This window comes from Callorhinus ursinus, unplaced genomic scaffold (assembly GCF_003265705.2).
Source record: "Callorhinus ursinus isolate GAN/ISIS: 27379988/994484 unplaced genomic scaffold, GSC_fseal_2.0 scaffold18, whole genome shotgun sequence".
Taxonomy (NCBI): Eukaryota; Metazoa; Chordata; class Mammalia; order Carnivora; family Otariidae; genus Callorhinus; species Callorhinus ursinus.
This window is the reverse complement of record NW_027397080.1, coordinates 36,111,613-36,129,723: the sequence shown is the minus strand read 5'-3', so window position 1 is coordinate 36,129,723 and position 18,111 is coordinate 36,111,613. Positions and strand designations below refer to the sequence as shown.

General features: G+C 56.5%; 1 protein-coding gene across 4 annotated transcripts in view; it reads right to left on the bottom strand.

Annotated features, from left to right (window-relative positions):
• The window catches only part of CFAP74 (cilia and flagella associated protein 74), a 64,407-nt gene that overhangs the window by 35,129 nt on the left and 11,167 nt on the right, over positions 1 to 18,111 (bottom strand). For 3 of the 4 annotated variants that reach the window (XM_073903492.1, XM_073903491.1, XM_073903493.1), the window contains 12 exons: positions 16,990 to 17,074; positions 16,735 to 16,881; positions 14,843 to 14,941; positions 13,029 to 13,133; positions 9,317 to 9,478; positions 8,616 to 8,726; positions 8,123 to 8,225; positions 7,141 to 7,298; positions 5,777 to 5,981; positions 4,304 to 4,462; positions 3,047 to 3,220; positions 2,413 to 2,531 (listed from right to left, as the gene is read on the bottom strand). In XM_073903492.1, the coding sequence (XP_073759593.1) occupies positions 2,413 to 2,531; positions 3,047 to 3,220; positions 4,304 to 4,462; positions 5,777 to 5,981; positions 7,141 to 7,298; positions 8,123 to 8,225; positions 8,616 to 8,726; positions 9,317 to 9,478; positions 13,029 to 13,133; positions 14,843 to 14,941; positions 16,735 to 16,881; positions 16,990 to 17,074 (1,627 nt within the window). The remainder of the gene's footprint in view (positions 1 to 2,412; positions 2,532 to 3,046; positions 3,221 to 4,303; positions 4,463 to 5,776; positions 5,982 to 7,140; positions 7,299 to 8,122; positions 8,226 to 8,615; positions 8,727 to 9,316; positions 9,479 to 13,028; positions 13,134 to 14,842; positions 14,942 to 16,734; positions 16,882 to 16,989; positions 17,075 to 18,111) is intronic. The other variant, XM_073903494.1, reaches the window with a different exon arrangement.

Sequence of the window (18,111 nt, the reverse complement as noted above, 5' to 3'; positions counted from 1 at the left end):
ACCCCGTCCTGACTGTTCTGGGTGCCGTGCCCCAGGTCCCAGGTGCCCCAGGTCCCAGGTCCCAGGAAACATTCAGGTAACATCTGAATGTGTACAGAGTGAGTGAGGGGCCAGGTGCCATGGGGTGAGCAGTGACCAGCATTCCTGGAGGACATGCATGTGCCTGCCTGGACCAAGGGCAGGGTTTCAACACCAGTGTGAGGGGTTGTGAGCCAGGGAGGGGGCCCTAACCCTGCACACAGCTGGGACCCTCTGAACCCCACTTTCAGGGAAAGATCCGGGGAAAGATCCCCAGCTTCACAGGGAGATTCGAGGGCATTTGGCTTGTTTTGGTCTGGATCCTGAGTGAGGAAAATACGCTCCCAGAGAATCTCTAATGTGGGGTGTGTTTTCCCAAGGTTCGATTTTACCTAAGGTGCTTGGATTAGAAGGATACAAGTTAAAAATTTAATAGAATTGTTTTCCCCTTGGCTGGCAATGACCTCATGGCACCAGGCAGAAGCAAATCCAAAACTTCTCTGGTTGTGAGGGAAGGTTCTTGATGCCGCATCACAGAGACCCCGGGGGGCAGAGTCCCACTGGTGAGAAGATAGGATTCCCTTGTTGGACAGGAAGCGTGGACGCCAGCAACGCACGTGCAGACAGAAGGCCAAACTCCAAGAGCCTTGGATGAGAGAACGACTGATGGCGACTTTGAGAGATGTAATGTTAAAAATGATCAAGGACAGAAATAGAGACTCACAGACATGAGAAAGGAACCAGTCACCATTGCGAAGTGGTTGCTGGCCTGAGGCAGGATGCGGGGCTTCTGGAAATGAGAAGTATGGCCCCTGAAACAAGAGACTCGGGGACAGTTTCAACAGTCAGTCAGACACAGAGAGGAGGATGGACTGAGGGTCGGACTCGAGAACACACCTGGACACTCAGCTGTTCAGACGTCTGGGTCCTCAGTGAGCCCTAACGCGTCTAAGAAAATCAGCCCCCAGCTGATACACTGTGGAGGAGCTGCAGGACCCTGGAGACAGGGAAGTGTCAAGGCGACCAGAGGGAAGCCAGACAACCCACCAAGGGCTGTACCTTTGGGCTGAAAGGCAACTTGGCAGCAGGAGACGGGGGGGGCGGGCGGATAACCTCAGTGTGGGGATCCCAGCTCCAGCCCCGGCAGGGACTTCTTCAGGTGCCAAGGGAACAGACACCCCGAGTCTGGGCCCCTGAGGCCCCCCGGAGACCCGCAGACCAGCAGGAAGAACAAGTAGACCACAGGAAAATCCTGCGCCTCCAGCATGACTGCAGGACAGAGTAAAGGTGCTAAGCAGCGATTTCCGGCGGTGCTCTGCCCACGCAAGGCTTTGCAGATGGTGGAAGGGTCCAGAACGCTGCAGACATGGGAACGCAGGTCCCATGTCTAACCTACAGCAGGCCCCGGAAGAGAACAGCGTGTCCTGCGTGGGAGAAGCTGACCAGAGTCCAGGTCAGCGATCACAGATCCCAGAGACAGGTCGTGGGAATGGGCCGCGGGACCTGTGCTCCAGCCAGGAGTCCTAGAGCCGTCTGGGGCCATCGTGGGCCTCCAAACGCATCGACTAAAAACTGGCAGAAACCAGGAGAAGCTTTTTTAAAACCAAAGGCAAAATGCTGAGAAGAAGAAGCAGAGAGACATTGCAGCAGACACAAGCAGGTCAGCACGAGAAAATGAGGGGAAAAAATAAAGCAGGGAAGAAGCAAGCGTTAAAGAGCACCAGATAGGGGCGCCTGGGTGGCTCAGTCGTTGAGCGTCTGCCTTCGGCTCAGGTCATGGTCCCAGGGTCCTGGGATCAAGCCCTACCTCGGGCTCCCTGCTCGGCGGGAAGCCTGCTTCTCCCTCTCCCTCACTTGTGTTCCCTCTCTTGCTGTGTCTCTCTCTGTCAAATAAATAAAAATCTTAAAAAAAAAAAAAAACAAGGAGCACCAGATAGATGTGAAAGAAGATCCAACTCGCGTGCCGGTGGGGTTGTAGAAGGAGGACACAGAAGCACGGTAACAGAGAGGACATGCAGACAGCTGGACGGACAGTCCTGGGACCTTAACCTTCACACAGAAAAGGCCCAACAACTGCTGGGGACATCTTCCCCAGAGAGGGCAGCACCAGGACATGGACAGGGACAAAAATGATCACACAGACCAGGGCTGACCTCAGACAACGTCACCCAAGCAGGCAGACAGAGCCGCCTCCCAGCAGAAGGCTTTTCACTGGGACCACGTGCTGCGTGGGCGTAAGGGCTGTGGACCGCGGTCTGACACCCAGGGGCCTGTGCCCCCGGCCCCCGCACCCCCAACCCGTGCCCCCCGGCCCCCATGCCCCCCAACCCATGCCCCCTGGCCCCCACACCCCCGACCTATGCCCCCTGGCCCCCGCGCCCCACGGCCTCTCACTCGATGTGGATGAAGTCCCGGAGATGATCCTCCACGCCCACCAGCTTGCAATAGTTAATGGTGTAGGTGGCGTTTATCAATGTGATCTTTTTCTTATACACTTTGCCAATATCAAAATCCTGGAAAAATCAGAGAAGTTATTCTGAGCCTGTCGGAGGGAAGCCGCCTGCGAGCATGCAACAGGCAGGCTCTCCTCATGTGCCCCCGATGCCCAGCATGCTGATGACATGACCAAGGTCTCAGAGACAAGCACCAGGAGCGTTGGGAGACCAGGAGCAATTCCCAAGGTTTCCCAACTTAGGAAGGGCCCCTCTGGGGACTCACGAAGAGCAGAGAGAGCGGGAGCAGGAAACAGCTTCCTGGGGACCTCAGCCAGTGTGGGGCCCAGGGCTGGCGCCCGACCCTGTCTGACGGACTCAGACGTGCAGTCCTCTCCTCTCCTGCAGAGCCTGGTGACTGTGACGACACATGAGCACTGACCTCCTCACTGTCCCTTCCCAGGGAGGCTGTCCCCTGGGACGAGGGCCCTCCTGGGGCTGGTGTCTGACCCCCCCTGCAACACCCTCAGCACCAGGGGAGGCCAGTAGGGCTGTGTCCCTCCTTCTGTGTGCCTGGGTGGGCTCTCGGGGCTCACCTTGAAGTGGATGAGCTTGGGCTTGCTATTGAAGGGGCGACCTTTGAACTCGCGCCTGGACACCACCCGCTTGTGGGTCACTCTGCAGCGCACCTGCTCCGTGGTGCGGGCGAGGATGTCCTTGTCCATCTTCGTCCCACCCACAGTCTTCCGGGCCACCTCCTCTTTGGGCACCTGAGGTTCCAGAGACACAGCGGCCGACACTCAAGGGCGAGCCCTGGCCCAGCGAGATGCTCTGCTCCCTGTGGCCGAGGGCAGCTTGGGGGCCACAGGAGTTAGTGGCCCAGAGCCAGGGCCCAGAGCAGCCAGGGCAGGGGACAGCCCACACCGTCTGGCAGGCCACTTAGAGAGAGCCCCGGTGGCAGCGAGGCGGGTGGTCCTTACTTCAGAGAGAAAGGAAAAAAGAGAAGAGCAGACACATCCAGGGTCCCGGCAGATTTCTGGGAAGTAATGGCAGGGCAGGTTTTCTAGATTTTTGAATCGTTCACTTTATCTGTTTTTATTTATTTAATTTATTTATTTTTATTTTTTTGGCAGGGGAGGGGCAGAGGGAGAGAGAGAATCTTTTTATTTTTTTTAAGATCTTATTTATTTGAGACAGAGAGAGAGAGGGAGCACAAGCAGGGGGAGGGGCAGAGAGAGAAGCAGACTCCCCGCTGAGCAGGGAGCCCGATGCGGGGCTCGACCCCTTCATGACCTGAGCCGAAGGCAGATGCTTAAGGACTGAGCCCCCCAGGCGCCCCGGGAGAGAGAGAATCTTAAGCAGGCTCTGCGCTGGGCGTGGGGCACCTCAGTGCTCAGTTGGTTGAGCGTCTGACTCTTGATTTTGGCTCAGGTCATGATCTTGGGGTTAAGAGATCAAGCCTCACGTCGGGCTCTGTGCTCAGCGGGGAGTCTGCTTGTCCCTCTGCCCCTCCCCCTGTACTCCCTCTTTCTCTCTCTCAAATAGATAAATAAATCTTAAAAAAATAAAATAAAGAGCTAAAGTCTCAGTAGCAACAAAGCAAAATAAAAAGAGTCGGATGCTTAACTGACTGAGCCACTAAGATGCCCCAGTTCCCTAGATTTTTAAATCAGGCCAAGAGGAAGGTTTTGAAACGTGCAACAGGAAGCAATGTTTCCTCAAACAGCACAAATAATGGTGCCTCCCCGAGTGACACTGAGTAACCGGGCACAGGGGCTCTCTCCGCGGCCTTGGCTCTGGGCCAGCAGGGTGGGCGTTTTGACCTCGTGGACCTGGAAGCAGGAATCGCTCACCTGGTACGGCTTATAGTCTTCCTTCCAGAGCCCGGGGATCTCGGGCTCAGCCAGCGTGTCATCTTCCCAGCTGGTGTTCCCGGGGTCCCCCTGGACAGACTCACTGGAAATGGCTTCCAGTAACTGAGGGGCTTTGGGGTGTGCGGCCCCGTCGCTGTCCTGCCGTTGAGGAAAGGAATTCTGTAGCTAATTACAGAAAACAGGGACTCTACAGATCAGCAAGAGGAAAATAACCCTCATCGTGAGCCACTTGGGCACATCTTTTTCTCTTTACCTGAGGACCAGAGCACAGTCTCTTTTGTAACTTCCCATTTAAAATATAAGTATCTTTATACAGCATTAAATTTTTCTCCAACACCCACAAAAGAATCCACAAGATACTGATTTATGGACCTACTGGGACCCTTTCCACCGACCCTTAGTTTTGCATTATTTCTAATTTTTGTCTAATTTTTGCCTCTAATTTTTGTCCTTCGTGGTTACCACCCAGAGGATGCCTGGTCCTGGAACTGGGCTTCAGTGGGGCCAGGGTGCAGCCTCCCTCCAGGGCACCTAGTGTGGAGGGGCAGGGAAGGCTCCTGGGGCAGCTGGCGGGAGACTCAGCCCAGGGGGCCGGGCAGGAAGGCGGGTGTGAAGGCCTGGAGATATGAGCCAGCTCAGTGTGGGGGTAGGGCTGGGAAGCAGGAAAAGACTGAAAACCACCTCAGGACAGAGTGAAGTCCCCACAGAGGCTGGAGGCCGAGGGCAGAGGCCTGAGGCGCTTTTGTGGGCCGCGCATTTGTTGGAGCCAGTGACCTGGACCTTCAGGTTTTGGGGTGCACAAGGGCAGAAGTGCTGCGCTGGGCTCAGGAGGGGGTCCTGATGTCCCTACCCCACACCCCCTGAGACAGGTAAACAGGTCACCTGACTGGGTGGCGGGCACGGAGTTGGCCCTTGGAAGGGATGAAGACGTGAATGGATGAGGGAATGCACAAGAAGGAAGATGCTGGTGTCTGGGGGCATAGATAGCCCTTGGCCCGGGACTGGCCTTTGGTCATTGGCCTGTCTCGGTTATGTAGGGACAGGTCAGGCGGCCTGAGCCAACCCTGTTGCTGGTGACACATGGCCACGGGCTTCTCCACCTGCAGTGGTATCCCCAGGGGGTGGCTCCCGTGATGGTTGAGGCACCAGAGACCTGGGTCTGTCCTTGTACCTGTGCCGTCACCCGGGAAAGGACAGCTCTCTGGTGGCCTGCCACCCCACCCGCTGCGGAGAGGACATGACCACCCAGCGTTGGGGCCTCCCAGCAAGGGCGGCCCAGGAAGAACATGCGGAGGAGAGGAAAAGCAGACATCCTGGCGCAGGACACGCAGTTTCTTCTGTTGGACCTTAGCTGGAGGGGTTTATACAATGACTCAAGGTCCCGGGCCCTCGGATCATCCGTCTGCTTCCCTGGAGGTACGCGCATTTGACGGGCAAGGGCACCCAGCTCACCAGCAGGTGACAGGAAAGCACTGCTGTGTCCCTCCCTTCACAGACGTCTGTGACACATCTCCACGTCTTATCCCTCAGAGTCAGCCGGTCTGTGGCTTTGGCAGGGGAAGACTGTTTCTTCTTCCTATTCTCTTCCTCAGCCTCCTCTTTCAAAATCCGACTTACGATCTCCTGCTTTCTGAGCTTCTGTTCCTCCTCGAAGGTGCTGTGGGAAAATGCCACGTGGGCCCAGAGGAGGCAAGACGCGAGCTGCCTCTGGCGGCCCAGGCAGCCCGGGCTCAGCTCAGCGGCCCTCATGAGCCCCTTCCGCAGCAGCGCAGGTCCAGCACCCCCAGGCACAGGGTTGCAAGGAGCTGGTCCTGGCACAAGCCCCCTGGCTCCTGAGGGAGCAGATGAGGTAAGGGTGGCCGCCAGGCCGGAGACCCAGAACTCGGCCCTGCCTGGCCCAGACCCAGGCCCCACAATAAACCTCGACCCCACAGGAGCTGCCCCTTCCTCCTGGCTTCCAGGCTGGCAGCTGGGGCACTCCCTCTGAGGCACGAACCAACACCACACTCACTCATCCCAGCTGCTTCCTCCTGGCTCTTCCTGTGTGCCAGGACTGTGCCAGACTAGGGGGCTCGGGGGAGCTGATGCTGGGAGACCCTAGCAGGGTGGGGAGATGGCAAAGCTCCTGTGGTGACACTCAGGGCACAGTGACTCCCAGACGAGAGATGCCGTCCCCAGTGAGGCGACCGGGAGGCCACCCCTGGGTAGACCCTAACAGTGACCGTGGTTGGGGGCGGGGGTCGGGGGAGCTGGGAGTGCACGAGGCGGGCAGGGGCAGAACACTGACCTTGGGATCTTGGGAAGCCCACTCCTGCAAGGGGCTTGGGGGCAGGAGGCAGGGCGGGGTACAGCCTGGGGGGCGAGGCACCAGGGCCCTGCTGGGCTGAGGGGGGTCTCAGGGTGAAGGGCGGGGATGCTGGACACACTGAGGAGGCAGCACGGAGCGCCCGTTTGGAGGAGCTCAGAAGTGGAGCCCCCAAGGGTGAGCTGCCGACAGCCCCCCAGAGGAGGGTCCCGGAACGCCCAGAGACAGAGTGAGCGAGACATGTTGTGGCCTCGGTGCAGCTCTTGAGAAACCAGGAAACCAGGCCAGGAGCCCGAGTGGGGCCGCGCTAGGGGTGATAGGACTGGAAGGGTCTGTGCTCTGAGGCCCAGGGGAGGCCCCACCTGCTGGGGTCTGGATAGCAGCATGTGGAGAGAGGGCTGGAGCCCCCATCTGAGGGGAAGCCCAGGGAGGAAAGCAGCTTGGCTAACTGTGATGGACACGCCTCCCACGGCCCAGGGGCACCTGCCCTGGAGCGCCACCTCACACTCACCGTTTCTGGGCATCCAGCTCCTGGCACCGGCGTTGATGGAAAAGGTGCTTGAAGGCGTCCCCACCTTGGGCCAGAATCATCTCCTTCTCGGCTTGGGCCTTCTGCTCAGCCAGCTCTGCCTTGGCCTGGCCCCATGCTTGAAATTTCCGGAGCGTTTCCTTGGGGAGAGCAGGGAGGTTTATAGCACTGACACACGCATGTGCACACACACACACCGGAACTTTCTATTGCACGGATGACGTTAAGTTAGCTCTGAGATGCCTGAATAGATGTCTGCAGAGCCCTACTCCCTCACCTGGCCGGCCCACCTACTGACCAACCCTCCTCAAGATCCTCAGGTGCTTCCCGAAAACTGAGTGCACTGTCTTCTGCTGTTCCACAGGACTGGCCCCTGGCCTCTGCCCCCGGCTGTTTCTTGGCCACACTGGGCTTCCCTCCAAGAGGCCTGCTCTCTCTTGCCTCTGAGCCTTTGCAAATGCTGATCCCTTTCTTCCCTCTCCACTTTTGAGGCCTAACTGCCACACCCCAGGCCCCAGGGGGGTGTCACTTCCTCCAGCAAGATCCTGGGCCCCTGCACACGGCCTCACCAAGCCCTGGTCCTCCTGGAGCCTTGTCATCGCGCCTCCCACGGACCAGGCCCCATGAGGACAGGTCTGTGTACTTTCTTCCTGCCTGGCTAGTCACCTGGCTAGGGCCAGCACAGACCCGGGGGCAACAGATCCTGGGGGCAGTGACTGAGTGGTGAGTTGGAGGACACAAGACTCCCATCCGGAGGAGCAGGGATTCAGGAGGACAGGGCAGGGCGGGCCAAGCAGTGTACAGGTGTGGACCCCTGAGTGGAAGGACACATGCCTGCCTGGACAGGCTCATGGAGGATTGCGCGGGGCCCTGAGGGTGTCGGGAGGCTCTCACGCTGTCCCTCCCGGATTGCAGTGCATCCCGCGGGCCAGGGCCCATGACAGCTGAGAGCCAGGGCGCCTACCCTGTTGGCGGTGATGCTGTTCTTCAGAGCCAGCACCGCGTCCATGCGCCTCTTCATGTGCGCCCGGGACTTCCTCTCCTCCTTTCTCTCCTGTTCTCGAATTCTGCAGGAAGGTGCATTTTTCACCAGAACTGCCAAGGTCATATTGATGCACAAGTACAGAACCAGAAGGAGCCTGGGGGTTGGTCATGTCCGCCAAGGAAATAACGGAATGTGGTGACATGAAAGGTACACACAAATTGCTGTTTGAACATCTGTTACGAGGAAACGCTGAAACACGTTTCCCTGGACTGGAGGCTCCTGCCATCTTATGGTAGGTCCTCATCTGAAAATAAGCAGGCCATCAGCTCAAAACTAAAAATAATTTTATTATTTTTTGATGGTAAGGTGATGATTTAATAATAAAATTGGGGAATTTTAAAACAAAAACAAAGGATCAATTCTTACATTTCTTCTCTGGGGAATCAATGGGAAGAGAGTCTGAGAACGCTACCTTCTCAGGGAGGCCTTCAGGAACCTCACTGCGATCTTGTGATTCTTCTGGGCGTCTTCCACCAGCTTCTGGTGCCTGAGCCCGTGCTCCCTCTGGAGGTATATGGACTTCCTGCAGTGGCACAGGGCAGTGGAAACAGAAGGGCCTGAGCATCTGCTCTGGGGGGCGACGCCCACCTGGGGAACAGGTGTCCCTAAGAACCAGGCTGGCGGCACCTGTGTGCTTGTGCCGAGGGCGAGGGCCGGGAGGGGGACACGGGGTGGAGCGGGCACCACGGGCAGGCCGAGGACCACGCTGGTGGGGAGGGGCAGGTGAGGACCCCAGGAGTGGCCAGGGACTTGGCTCCCACGGAAAGAGCAGAGAAACCTGGCAATGGATTGTCTGGGGTGGGGAGAGGAAGAGTCGCGAGGACCTCGGGTAAGGACTGAGAGCTAAGGAGATGGGGAGTGGGAGTGGGCTGCTCTGGAGCCTGGCCCAACAGGAGGCCCCTGGATGGGGGCCGCACTCGGGGAAGTGTGGGGACTGAGCCCCTGGGAACAGCCAGAGCAGGAATGGGAAGGAAAAGTGACGTAAGGTCGGTGCGGGGGGTGGGGGGGGGAGCATGGAGCAGGGGCGGGGCTCAGGCAGGACCGCAGCTGAGCTGGCTCTGGAGAAGCTCTGGAGAGCCCCCCTCCCCGCTGCAGCAGGGCCTCACCACCTACCCGACCCTCAGCAGCCGGTTCCGCTCAGCCTTCTCCAAGGCCTCCTCCTCCTTGGCCGCCTGCTCCTGGAGGCGCTTCCTGCCCGCCACCTCCTCCTCCTGGGCAGACTTGGGGCCATCCTTGAGCGGTCGCTCCTGGATTGCAATGTGCCACATGCTGCTCCTTCAAACAAGAGGCCCTTCTGTTTCTGTCAGTGAAGGTGTTGGAGACCTGGGGCCGTACCCAGGCATAGTGTCCATGCCAGGGGTCTGGGAGTGCCTGGGTATCCAGTTTTGACAAACACCACGGAAGGTCATCTCGTCCTCCCGGGAGCCCTCTGGGCCTGCCGCTGCTGGAGAGGGAGGCTCCCCCTTCACCTCAGCACCAGCGGCCCCTGCCCTGCTTGAATCTGGATCTCCACTTCCTGAGTATCCTTGGGCACTCACCTGCACCTGCCCCCTCCAGGCCTGAGGATAGGCCAGGGACACAGGTGGGAGATGCTGCCTTTGAAGGGGGCTCCCTGTGGCTCTGGGACAGAGACAGGGCCGGGGCAGCACGGGGCATGGATGGGAGGAGGGCTGGTGCCATAATGGGCAGAGGGTCAGGGTTCTGGGTATGGATGGGTGGCAGGGATGTTTGGCTGATTGATTATAGGGTCCCTAGGCCTGAAAAAAGATGTTTTGTTTTTTTTTTTACTAAGGTCTCACTTTCTCTGAATAACCAGTGTGGTCAGTCAGAGAGAGGTGACCATGGAAGGAAGGTCAGAGGGCCAGAGAGGCTGCTGGAGGATGGGGAGGCACACAGACTCGCCCCTTCCAGGGCTGAGCGGGCCTCAACTCCCGCTGAGTGGCCAGTCCACCCGCAGCAGAGAGCAGGCTGGGCCCCATTCTGGGGCCCAGATGGTCTTGCACCAGGCTGGGCACGGCGATTTGTGCTCTCAGGAACGGTCACTTCCTCTGGACACAGGGCTTCCTTCTTCACCTGTGTCCTTGTTACAGCTGTGATTCTCTGAGGAGGCACAGTCGCTCAGCTCACTGTGCATCACCGTGACTTCCATACAATGATGTCATTTTAGAGACCAAAGTGCCGTGGTGGGGTGAAGGCTCAATTCACCGCTTGCCAGGTGCCTCACGGGCATAGCAGCTGGTTTTGCTGGGGAACGTCAACTTGAGACTCAGTATGAGGTGGCCAGTTCCCAAGATGACAGCCCGTGACCCTGCCTCTTGTGTGTACACCCTGAGCAGCTTGCACCCGCCTGGTCTCACGATGGATCCAAATGTGGCGGAAGCGGGTACATCACTTCCGAGATGATGCTGGGGTTTTTGCTTGGCTACTTCCCCTCTACCTCCACATTGCCCACCCTGGGGGCTCAGTGCCCTGTTGTGAACAGCCTTAGGGGGAGGCTCATGTTGGGGAGAACTGAGTGAGCTTGGAAGCTGATCCTCCATCCAGCCCAGTGAACCTTCAGATGATGCCACCTTGGCTGACATCCTCATGGAAGACCTTGAGTCAGAAACCCTCAGCTACACTGCTCCTGGGTGCCTGACCATCTAGGAAGGCTGAGGTAATGCTTGTCATGTTCAACTGCAGATGCACTGGACTCTGCTACACACAAGAACACGGATGCACCAGACCCCCGCTACACACAAGAACATGAATGCACCAGACCCCTGCTACACACAAGAACACGGATGCACCCGGACCCCCACTACACACAAGAACACGAATGCACCGGACCCCTGCTACACACAAGAACACGGATACACTGTATTCCCGCTACACACAAGAACATGGATGCACCCGGACCCCCGCTATACACGAGAACACGGATGCACTGTATTCCTGCTACACACAAGAACACTGATGCACCTGGACCCCCGCTACACACAAGAACACGGATGCACCTGGACCCCCACTACACACAAGAACACAGATGCACCCAGACCCCTGCTACACACAAGAACACGGATGCACTGTATTCCCGCTACACACAAGAACACGATGCACCAGACCCCCGCTACACACAAGAACATGAATGCACCAGACCCCTGCTACACACAAGAACACGGATGCACCAGACCCCCGCTACACACAAGAACACGAATGCACCAGATCCCTGTTACACACAAGAACACGGATGCACCCGGACCCCCACTACACACAAGAATACGAATGCACCGGACCCCTGCTACACACAAGAACATGATGCACCGGACCCCTGCTACACACAAGAACACGCTACACACAAGAACATGGATGCACCCGGACCCCCACTACACACAAGAACACGCTACACACAAGAACACGGATGCACCTGGACCCCCGCTACACACAAGAACACGCTACACACAAGAACATGGATGCACCTGGACCCCTGCTACACACAAGAACATGCTACACACAAGAACACGGATGCACCTGGACCCCCGCTACACACAAGAACATGGATGCACCTGGGAACCTGACAAGGCAGGACCGCCAGCGTTTTTGTGGCTCTTGTAAAGACGACTGCGCAGCTGGGTGCTGTTTGGTGAGCCCGAGCCTTGAGGCCAACTGTCAAGCAAGGGCCATGTAAATGCCCATCATCCTTCTGGCTTGCTCACAGATGGATCTACCATCCTGGCCACCTTTCTTTGCTCCCCTCTTCTCACTAGATTATGGAGAGGGTGTTGTGCTTTATCCCACAGGAGCCAGGGGATCAGACTGGACTGTGCCTGCCTTACAGGAGGGATGGGTTACAAACTGATTCCTGGCAAGACTTGCTGTGGGGAGTGGGCAGCTGTGGTTCTTCCAGCAGAGGGGTGGCGTGCGGCCGACGCCCTGTCCCAGTCCTCTCTGGGCCCTCCTGCATGTCTCCCAGAGGCCACCTGGCCAGCACCTGGGGGAGGGGGCCACTGTACAGGGGTGGGGGGGGGGAGCAGGACACGAGCCCCTCCTAAATCCCTTGCTTGCTTCTACAAGCTAGAGGTAATGCTGATGTTTACAACCTGGTCTGCAAAATACTGGAGACAACGCAACAGTCTCTTTTTCTGGGGGATGATTTTACAAAGGTTGTGAAACACTTAAAACATTTTTTTTGAAGGGCACCTGGGTGGCTCAGATGGTTAAGCGTCTACCTTCGGCTTAGGTCATGATCTCAGGGTCCTGGGATCAAGCCCCGCACCAGGCTCCCTGCTTGGCAGGGAGCCTGCTTCTCCCTCTCCCTCTACTGTTGCCCCTGCTTATGCTCTCTTGCTCTCTCTGTCAAATAAATAAATAAAATCTAAAAAAAAAAATTTTTTTTTTGAGAGAGAGAGAGAGAGAGTGCGAGCAGGAATGGGTGGAGGCAGAGGGAGAATCTCAAGCCGACTCCCCACTGAGCGCAGAGCCTGAGATGGGGCTCCATCTCGACCCTAGGATCACAACCTGAGCCAAAATCAAGAGTTGGACGTTTAGCTGACTGAGCCACCCAGGCACCTCCAAAACACTTTTTTAAAAAATGGTGTTGGCAGTTCTATGGAAGCACAAAGCTGGAAAGGGGAAAAAGGAAAAGAAGCAGGTTTCATAGTTCTTAAAAATGTAAACAAACATGGAGAAAGTGGGAAACATTTACGTGAAGTCTTATCCTGTCAATGATTTCATTTAACGGGCTCCCTTCCAATTTCTGGGCAGCTGGAAGGTCAAGCACACAACAACTGAAGGGCGGTGTCCTGCCACCCGGCTGGAAGGGCCCGTCCGCTCCCGCCTGACTCACTCGCTCTTCTGCAGCAGCGCCTTGATTTTCGACTGCAGGTCTCTCTCGTTGTTCAGCTCCGTGCAGAGGCGTCTGGACACCGCCTGGAGGCGGCCCACGGCTGCACTGCTGAGGCACAGGGCAGGTGAGCAAGGGAGGTGGGGGGTGGCATCAGCCTGGCCCCGGGAGAGCCCCCTACAGCCGCCACCCAACAGAGGCCTTCCCAGGGCCACCTTCACCTGGCCTTTCCATCTTCCTGGGAGAAATCTGTCTAAACCAGCCAGCGGGGACGGCGATGGGTGTGAGGTCCTATGCCCGCTGCTGGCTGCTTGGCCGGGCACAGAACTTGCTAGACAACCCGTCCTGGTCATGCCACTGCCCACTTTCCTCCAGGGTCGGGGAGCCGGTTCCCCTTGTTCCAGCCTGTCGGAGCTGCAGGCCCATTCAGATCCAGGAAGGCTCCAGCACACTCACCCCAAGACCATAAGCAGCCAGGTGGCCGAGAAGCCAGTGGAAGACTCTCTAGGTTCCGAGCCCACTCTGTAACCTCTCATGTCCTTCCCCTCTTGCTTTCCGGACTCGGGGCTGGCCAGTGCACTACCCAGTCATCCTAGCGCCCAGGTGTGTTCTGAGATAATGACGGGGACGCTGGGCCGAGCGGGGTGGCTGGTGGGGCTGCCCTGTGGGAACAGCCTCGGCTGACACTGACCACAGGACTTGGCTGTGTGGATATCATGGGGCAGGACCCCAGGCATGTGGAGCTGGAGAGTGGGTTTCGAGCTGGTCAGTCAGGCCCTCATTTCCAGACACTGGCCTGCTGTGTCCCATAGAATCAGGTGGATTTCAAAACCCTACAAAAGAGCCTGTTTCTCCTGGCGGGGGCCGGGGCTGCAGGCCTCACGAAGCTGTTGCTCCATGCACTAGCTGGCTCCTCGTCCTGGGGCCCCCAGGACTCCTGCCTCCAGCAGCCAGGAGCCCCTCTGCCCTCCTGGGGCCAGTGGGGCCAGGTGTTCGCCTCTGTGGCTGGCGCTCTTCCCTCTCCCGGCAGCAAGTGGGGCAACTCTCAGACTCCAGCTCAGACCGCCAAAGTCCCACTGCATCCCTTCTCAGCAGGGTGACCTTGGGCAGGTCACTTAGTATCCCTAAGTCCCTTCAAGGGCTGCTGTAAAATTATAGGGCTGAAGCACATGGACGCCATCTGGCTCACAGGGGGACCTCAGGGCGCATCTGTGGACGCCAGCCCCAGGTGCACGCAGAGCTCCCAGAGCTCCCAGCTGGCATGTCCGTGCAGTAGCCATGCAGGTATCGGACACCCTTGCCTGCCCTGCCCTGCCCCCTAGTTTTGGTAGTGGTACCACCTAGCTGGCTGTTCAAGGCAAAGCCAGTCCTGATGTTTCTTCCCCTTAGCCCACTGGTATCCCTACATTGTCCCCACAGAGTGGCCCCTCTGTTTGGGCGCTCCTGGGGCTTTGCACATCCTCACCCCCCAGAATGTTCTTTCCTGGTCATTGCAGGCAAGTTGTTTTTGTCACTCAGGTCCTAGCCTGGAGGTAACTTCTCAGGAGGCTTCCCTGGACACCTGCCTCAAAGGGATCACCCCTCCTGACCTCATGGCCATCAGCTTTCTTGTCTTGTGATGACAGGTTTCTTTGTTTCCAATTTGGGTTGCGTCTGTTTCCCACACTGAAGGGCAGCTAGTCTGCTTCCTCGTGTACCTAAAGGCTGCAGGTGTTAGTATAGATCAAGGTTTGGGGGAGACTAGATGCCCCTCTGTGGCACTGCACTGGTGATCCCCAACCTCCTGCCCCCCTCGGCGCCCAGTGCGCATGACCTACGTGTTGTTGGCCTCTTTTTCCGCAGCCACCTCAGCCGACACGCTCGCCTGCTGTTTGGTGATGAGATCCATCCTCTGGCGGCAAGCACGCAGCTCTCCTCTGAAAGTAAGCCAGAATCTAGATGAATGCTTCTCTGGAATCCAGTCTCGCTGCATGCTCACCCAGGTGCCTCCGACGGTTACCCATCTTCAGAAAAGGACAGTGGGGTTCAGGGCAGTGAGGGGACTAGGCCCTCGCAGACCATGTTGACATTTCCCTCCAGCTCCTCTCGCCAAGGCTAGGGGCCATGGTCATCTGTCCCCTTCATCCAGGCCAGGGGCTGAGGTCACGCCTTCTTTCCAAGGATTTCTCTCACATAATCAAGTTGCATGATCAGGGTCTTGGACATCTGTTTTCTTGAAAGTCACCTGTGTGACCTCAGCCCAAATGAGAATTAACATGAATCAACACAAATGAATGAGCTCAGGCATGTCAAGGGCACGGGGGAGAGGCCTGGGAGGGCTGTGCGCAGGGCACACAGCTGTAGCCCCTCCTCAGTGTTCTAGAACTCACAACCGATGTGTGGGTCTAGACTGAAGTCTGATTCAAAACTCTAGCTCCTGTGATTAAAACAGCAGAACCAAAGTAGCTCTAAATGACTTCTGGAGGACACGCAGGGAACTGCCATACGGACGGGTATGCGGTGGCAAGGAGCTGTCTGTTTCCTTAGGGGAAATAACCAAGCCAAGGTTCTGCACAAAGATGTTTTTGTATTTTTACTATTTAGGAGTAAAGTATTGTGATCTCTGCAATTTGCTTTCAAACAACTTAGCAAAAAGAAATCACATAAATGTACACATACACAGAGAAAGAAATGACAGGAAAAGGTTAACAGTGGTGTAATGGTGATAGCTATTAACATTTCCAAAAGTTTCCAACTTTTCTGTATGATTCAGCTTTTCTTCACAGACTTTCGGGGAGCACGCTGAATCAGTGTTAGTGCTGATGGAGCTCGAGGGGCCCGTAAGGGCAGGGCCGGACCATCTGAGGGCAAGTCCCACCCAGACAGGTCACCAGCCAGGCCCAGGCCCAGCAGGAACAAAGCGGGCACCCTCTGCACACTTTACGTGACAGCCCAGAAGGCAGGAGGAAGGCTGTCCATCAAGGATGACCAAGGTCCCTCCTGTGGGGCCTGTGGGGTCAGCAGGGTCAGAGGGCTGGCCAGGTCAATGCCTCCTCGGAAAAGGGTAGCCCCGCCCACTGCCGCTCACCCCGCCCACCGCCCTACCTTTTCCCTGCTCGCCACGCCCACCGTAGCTCCCTCCCCGCAGCCTATCATCGCTTGCCACGCCCACCGCTCGCTGCGCCCACCACCTCTCATGTCCACCCCCCCCGCTCTCTCCGCCCACCACCCGTCGCTCCACCCACCACCAGCCCTGTGCCACCTTGCCCCGCCCACCACAGCTCACTCCCCCTGCAGCTCATCCCACCTGCCGCCTTCACCATTGACCACGTTCACCCCGCCCACTGTGGCTTGCCCCACCCACTGCCCCACCCCACCCACCGCTCACCCCCGCCCATCACAGCTCTATGGCCCCGCCCATCACCACTCGCCACGCCCACCACTTACCACGCCTGCCGCCCGCACCCCCCCCACCACCCACTCCGCTCACCACTAACTTGGTTTTCTTTTCTTTTTAAATTTATTTGAGAGAGGGAGAGAATAAGGGGGAGGGGAGGGGAGGAGGGTCAGAGGGAGAGGGAGAAGCAGATTCCCACTGAGCACCGAGCACCAAGCAGGTGGCCAGGAAGCAGGTGGCAGGTGGGTCCCAGTGTGGTACTTGGTCCCAGGACCCCGGGATCATGACCTCAGCCCGTCAGACACTTAACTGAGCCATCCGGGCGCCCCTCACCTGGTTTTCTGAATGAAAAGCTCTTTCTCTTCACGCAACTTCCCTAGGTGGCTCAAGGTCTTTCGCAGGTGGCGTGCCTGGAGTCCATCTGGGATGGCTGTTTTCTTCTTACTTATATCAGCATCAGCGTTGTGCTGTTTCTCTGGGCTTAATGCAGAAAGGACACCAACTGCCCTCGCAGCCCAGCTCCACCTTTCTGCAGAGGATGGCCAGGCTGGGGTGGGAGGAAGCGAGCTGCCCACCCAGATTGATTACCAGAGGCATCCTGAGTCAGCACTGTTCCCAGCTTCTCCAGGAAGAAATTCAGCCTCAAACTCTGGATCCTCTAGTTCATCTCTTTCTAGAAATTGAGGCAAGAGAAAAAAACAAAAAGCAGATACAGACATTCAAGTCTGAAGCACTGGTATAAATCTAGACAAGCTCACACTGATAGGAAATGATGCTGGTGGTGTCTTAGAGCAATGGTTCTAAAAGTCTGGCCCAGGGAACCCTGGTGGGAGGGCCTAAAATCCTTTCAGAATGTCTGCAAAACCAAAAACTATTTTCCTAACAATACTAAAACATCATTTGTCTTTTTTATTCTCATTTCATAAGTGTACAGTGGAGTTTTCCAAAAGGCCGCATGATACATAATATCACAACAGACTAACACAGATGGAGATATGGAATCCAATTGTCTTCTGATAAACCAGATTTTTTCTGTTCATATAATAAATTTAGTTTTGCTAATTTAAGTGAATAAATATAAAAAATTTTCAGCTATAATATTTAATACAGTAAATGTTATATGATATAATCAACATAAAAGCTCTTTGGGTCTTCAAGAATCTTTAAGAATGTAAAGGGGTCCTCTGACAGAAAACTTTGAGAAATATTGTCTTAGAGAATCTCTGTAGACTTCCAGCAAAACATGGCCAATGGAAATATCCAATAGCATATATTGCCACTCCTTCACTAAATCTCAGTGAAAATGACTGGAAAGGAACTTAAAAAGGCATCAACGCAAATCACAAGGAATATGGGAAAGAAAGTGGACAAGAAAATCCTATACAATTTTAGAAGATGGAAAGGTGGGCACTGATTTACCTCACGACACTCCACCATACCTCACCTCACAACTCCTCACCTCACAACTCCTCACCTCACCATACCTCATCTCACCTCAACTAACCTTACAATACCATACCTGACATCACCACACCTCACCGTACCCCACCTAATCTCACCTCAGCTCACCTCACCAAATCTCACTCACCTCACTACACCACACCACACCACACTTCACCTCATCTCACCACACCTCACATCTCACCTCACCTCACCATATACCTCTCCTTACCTCATATCCCACACCTCACCTCACCATACCTCACCTTA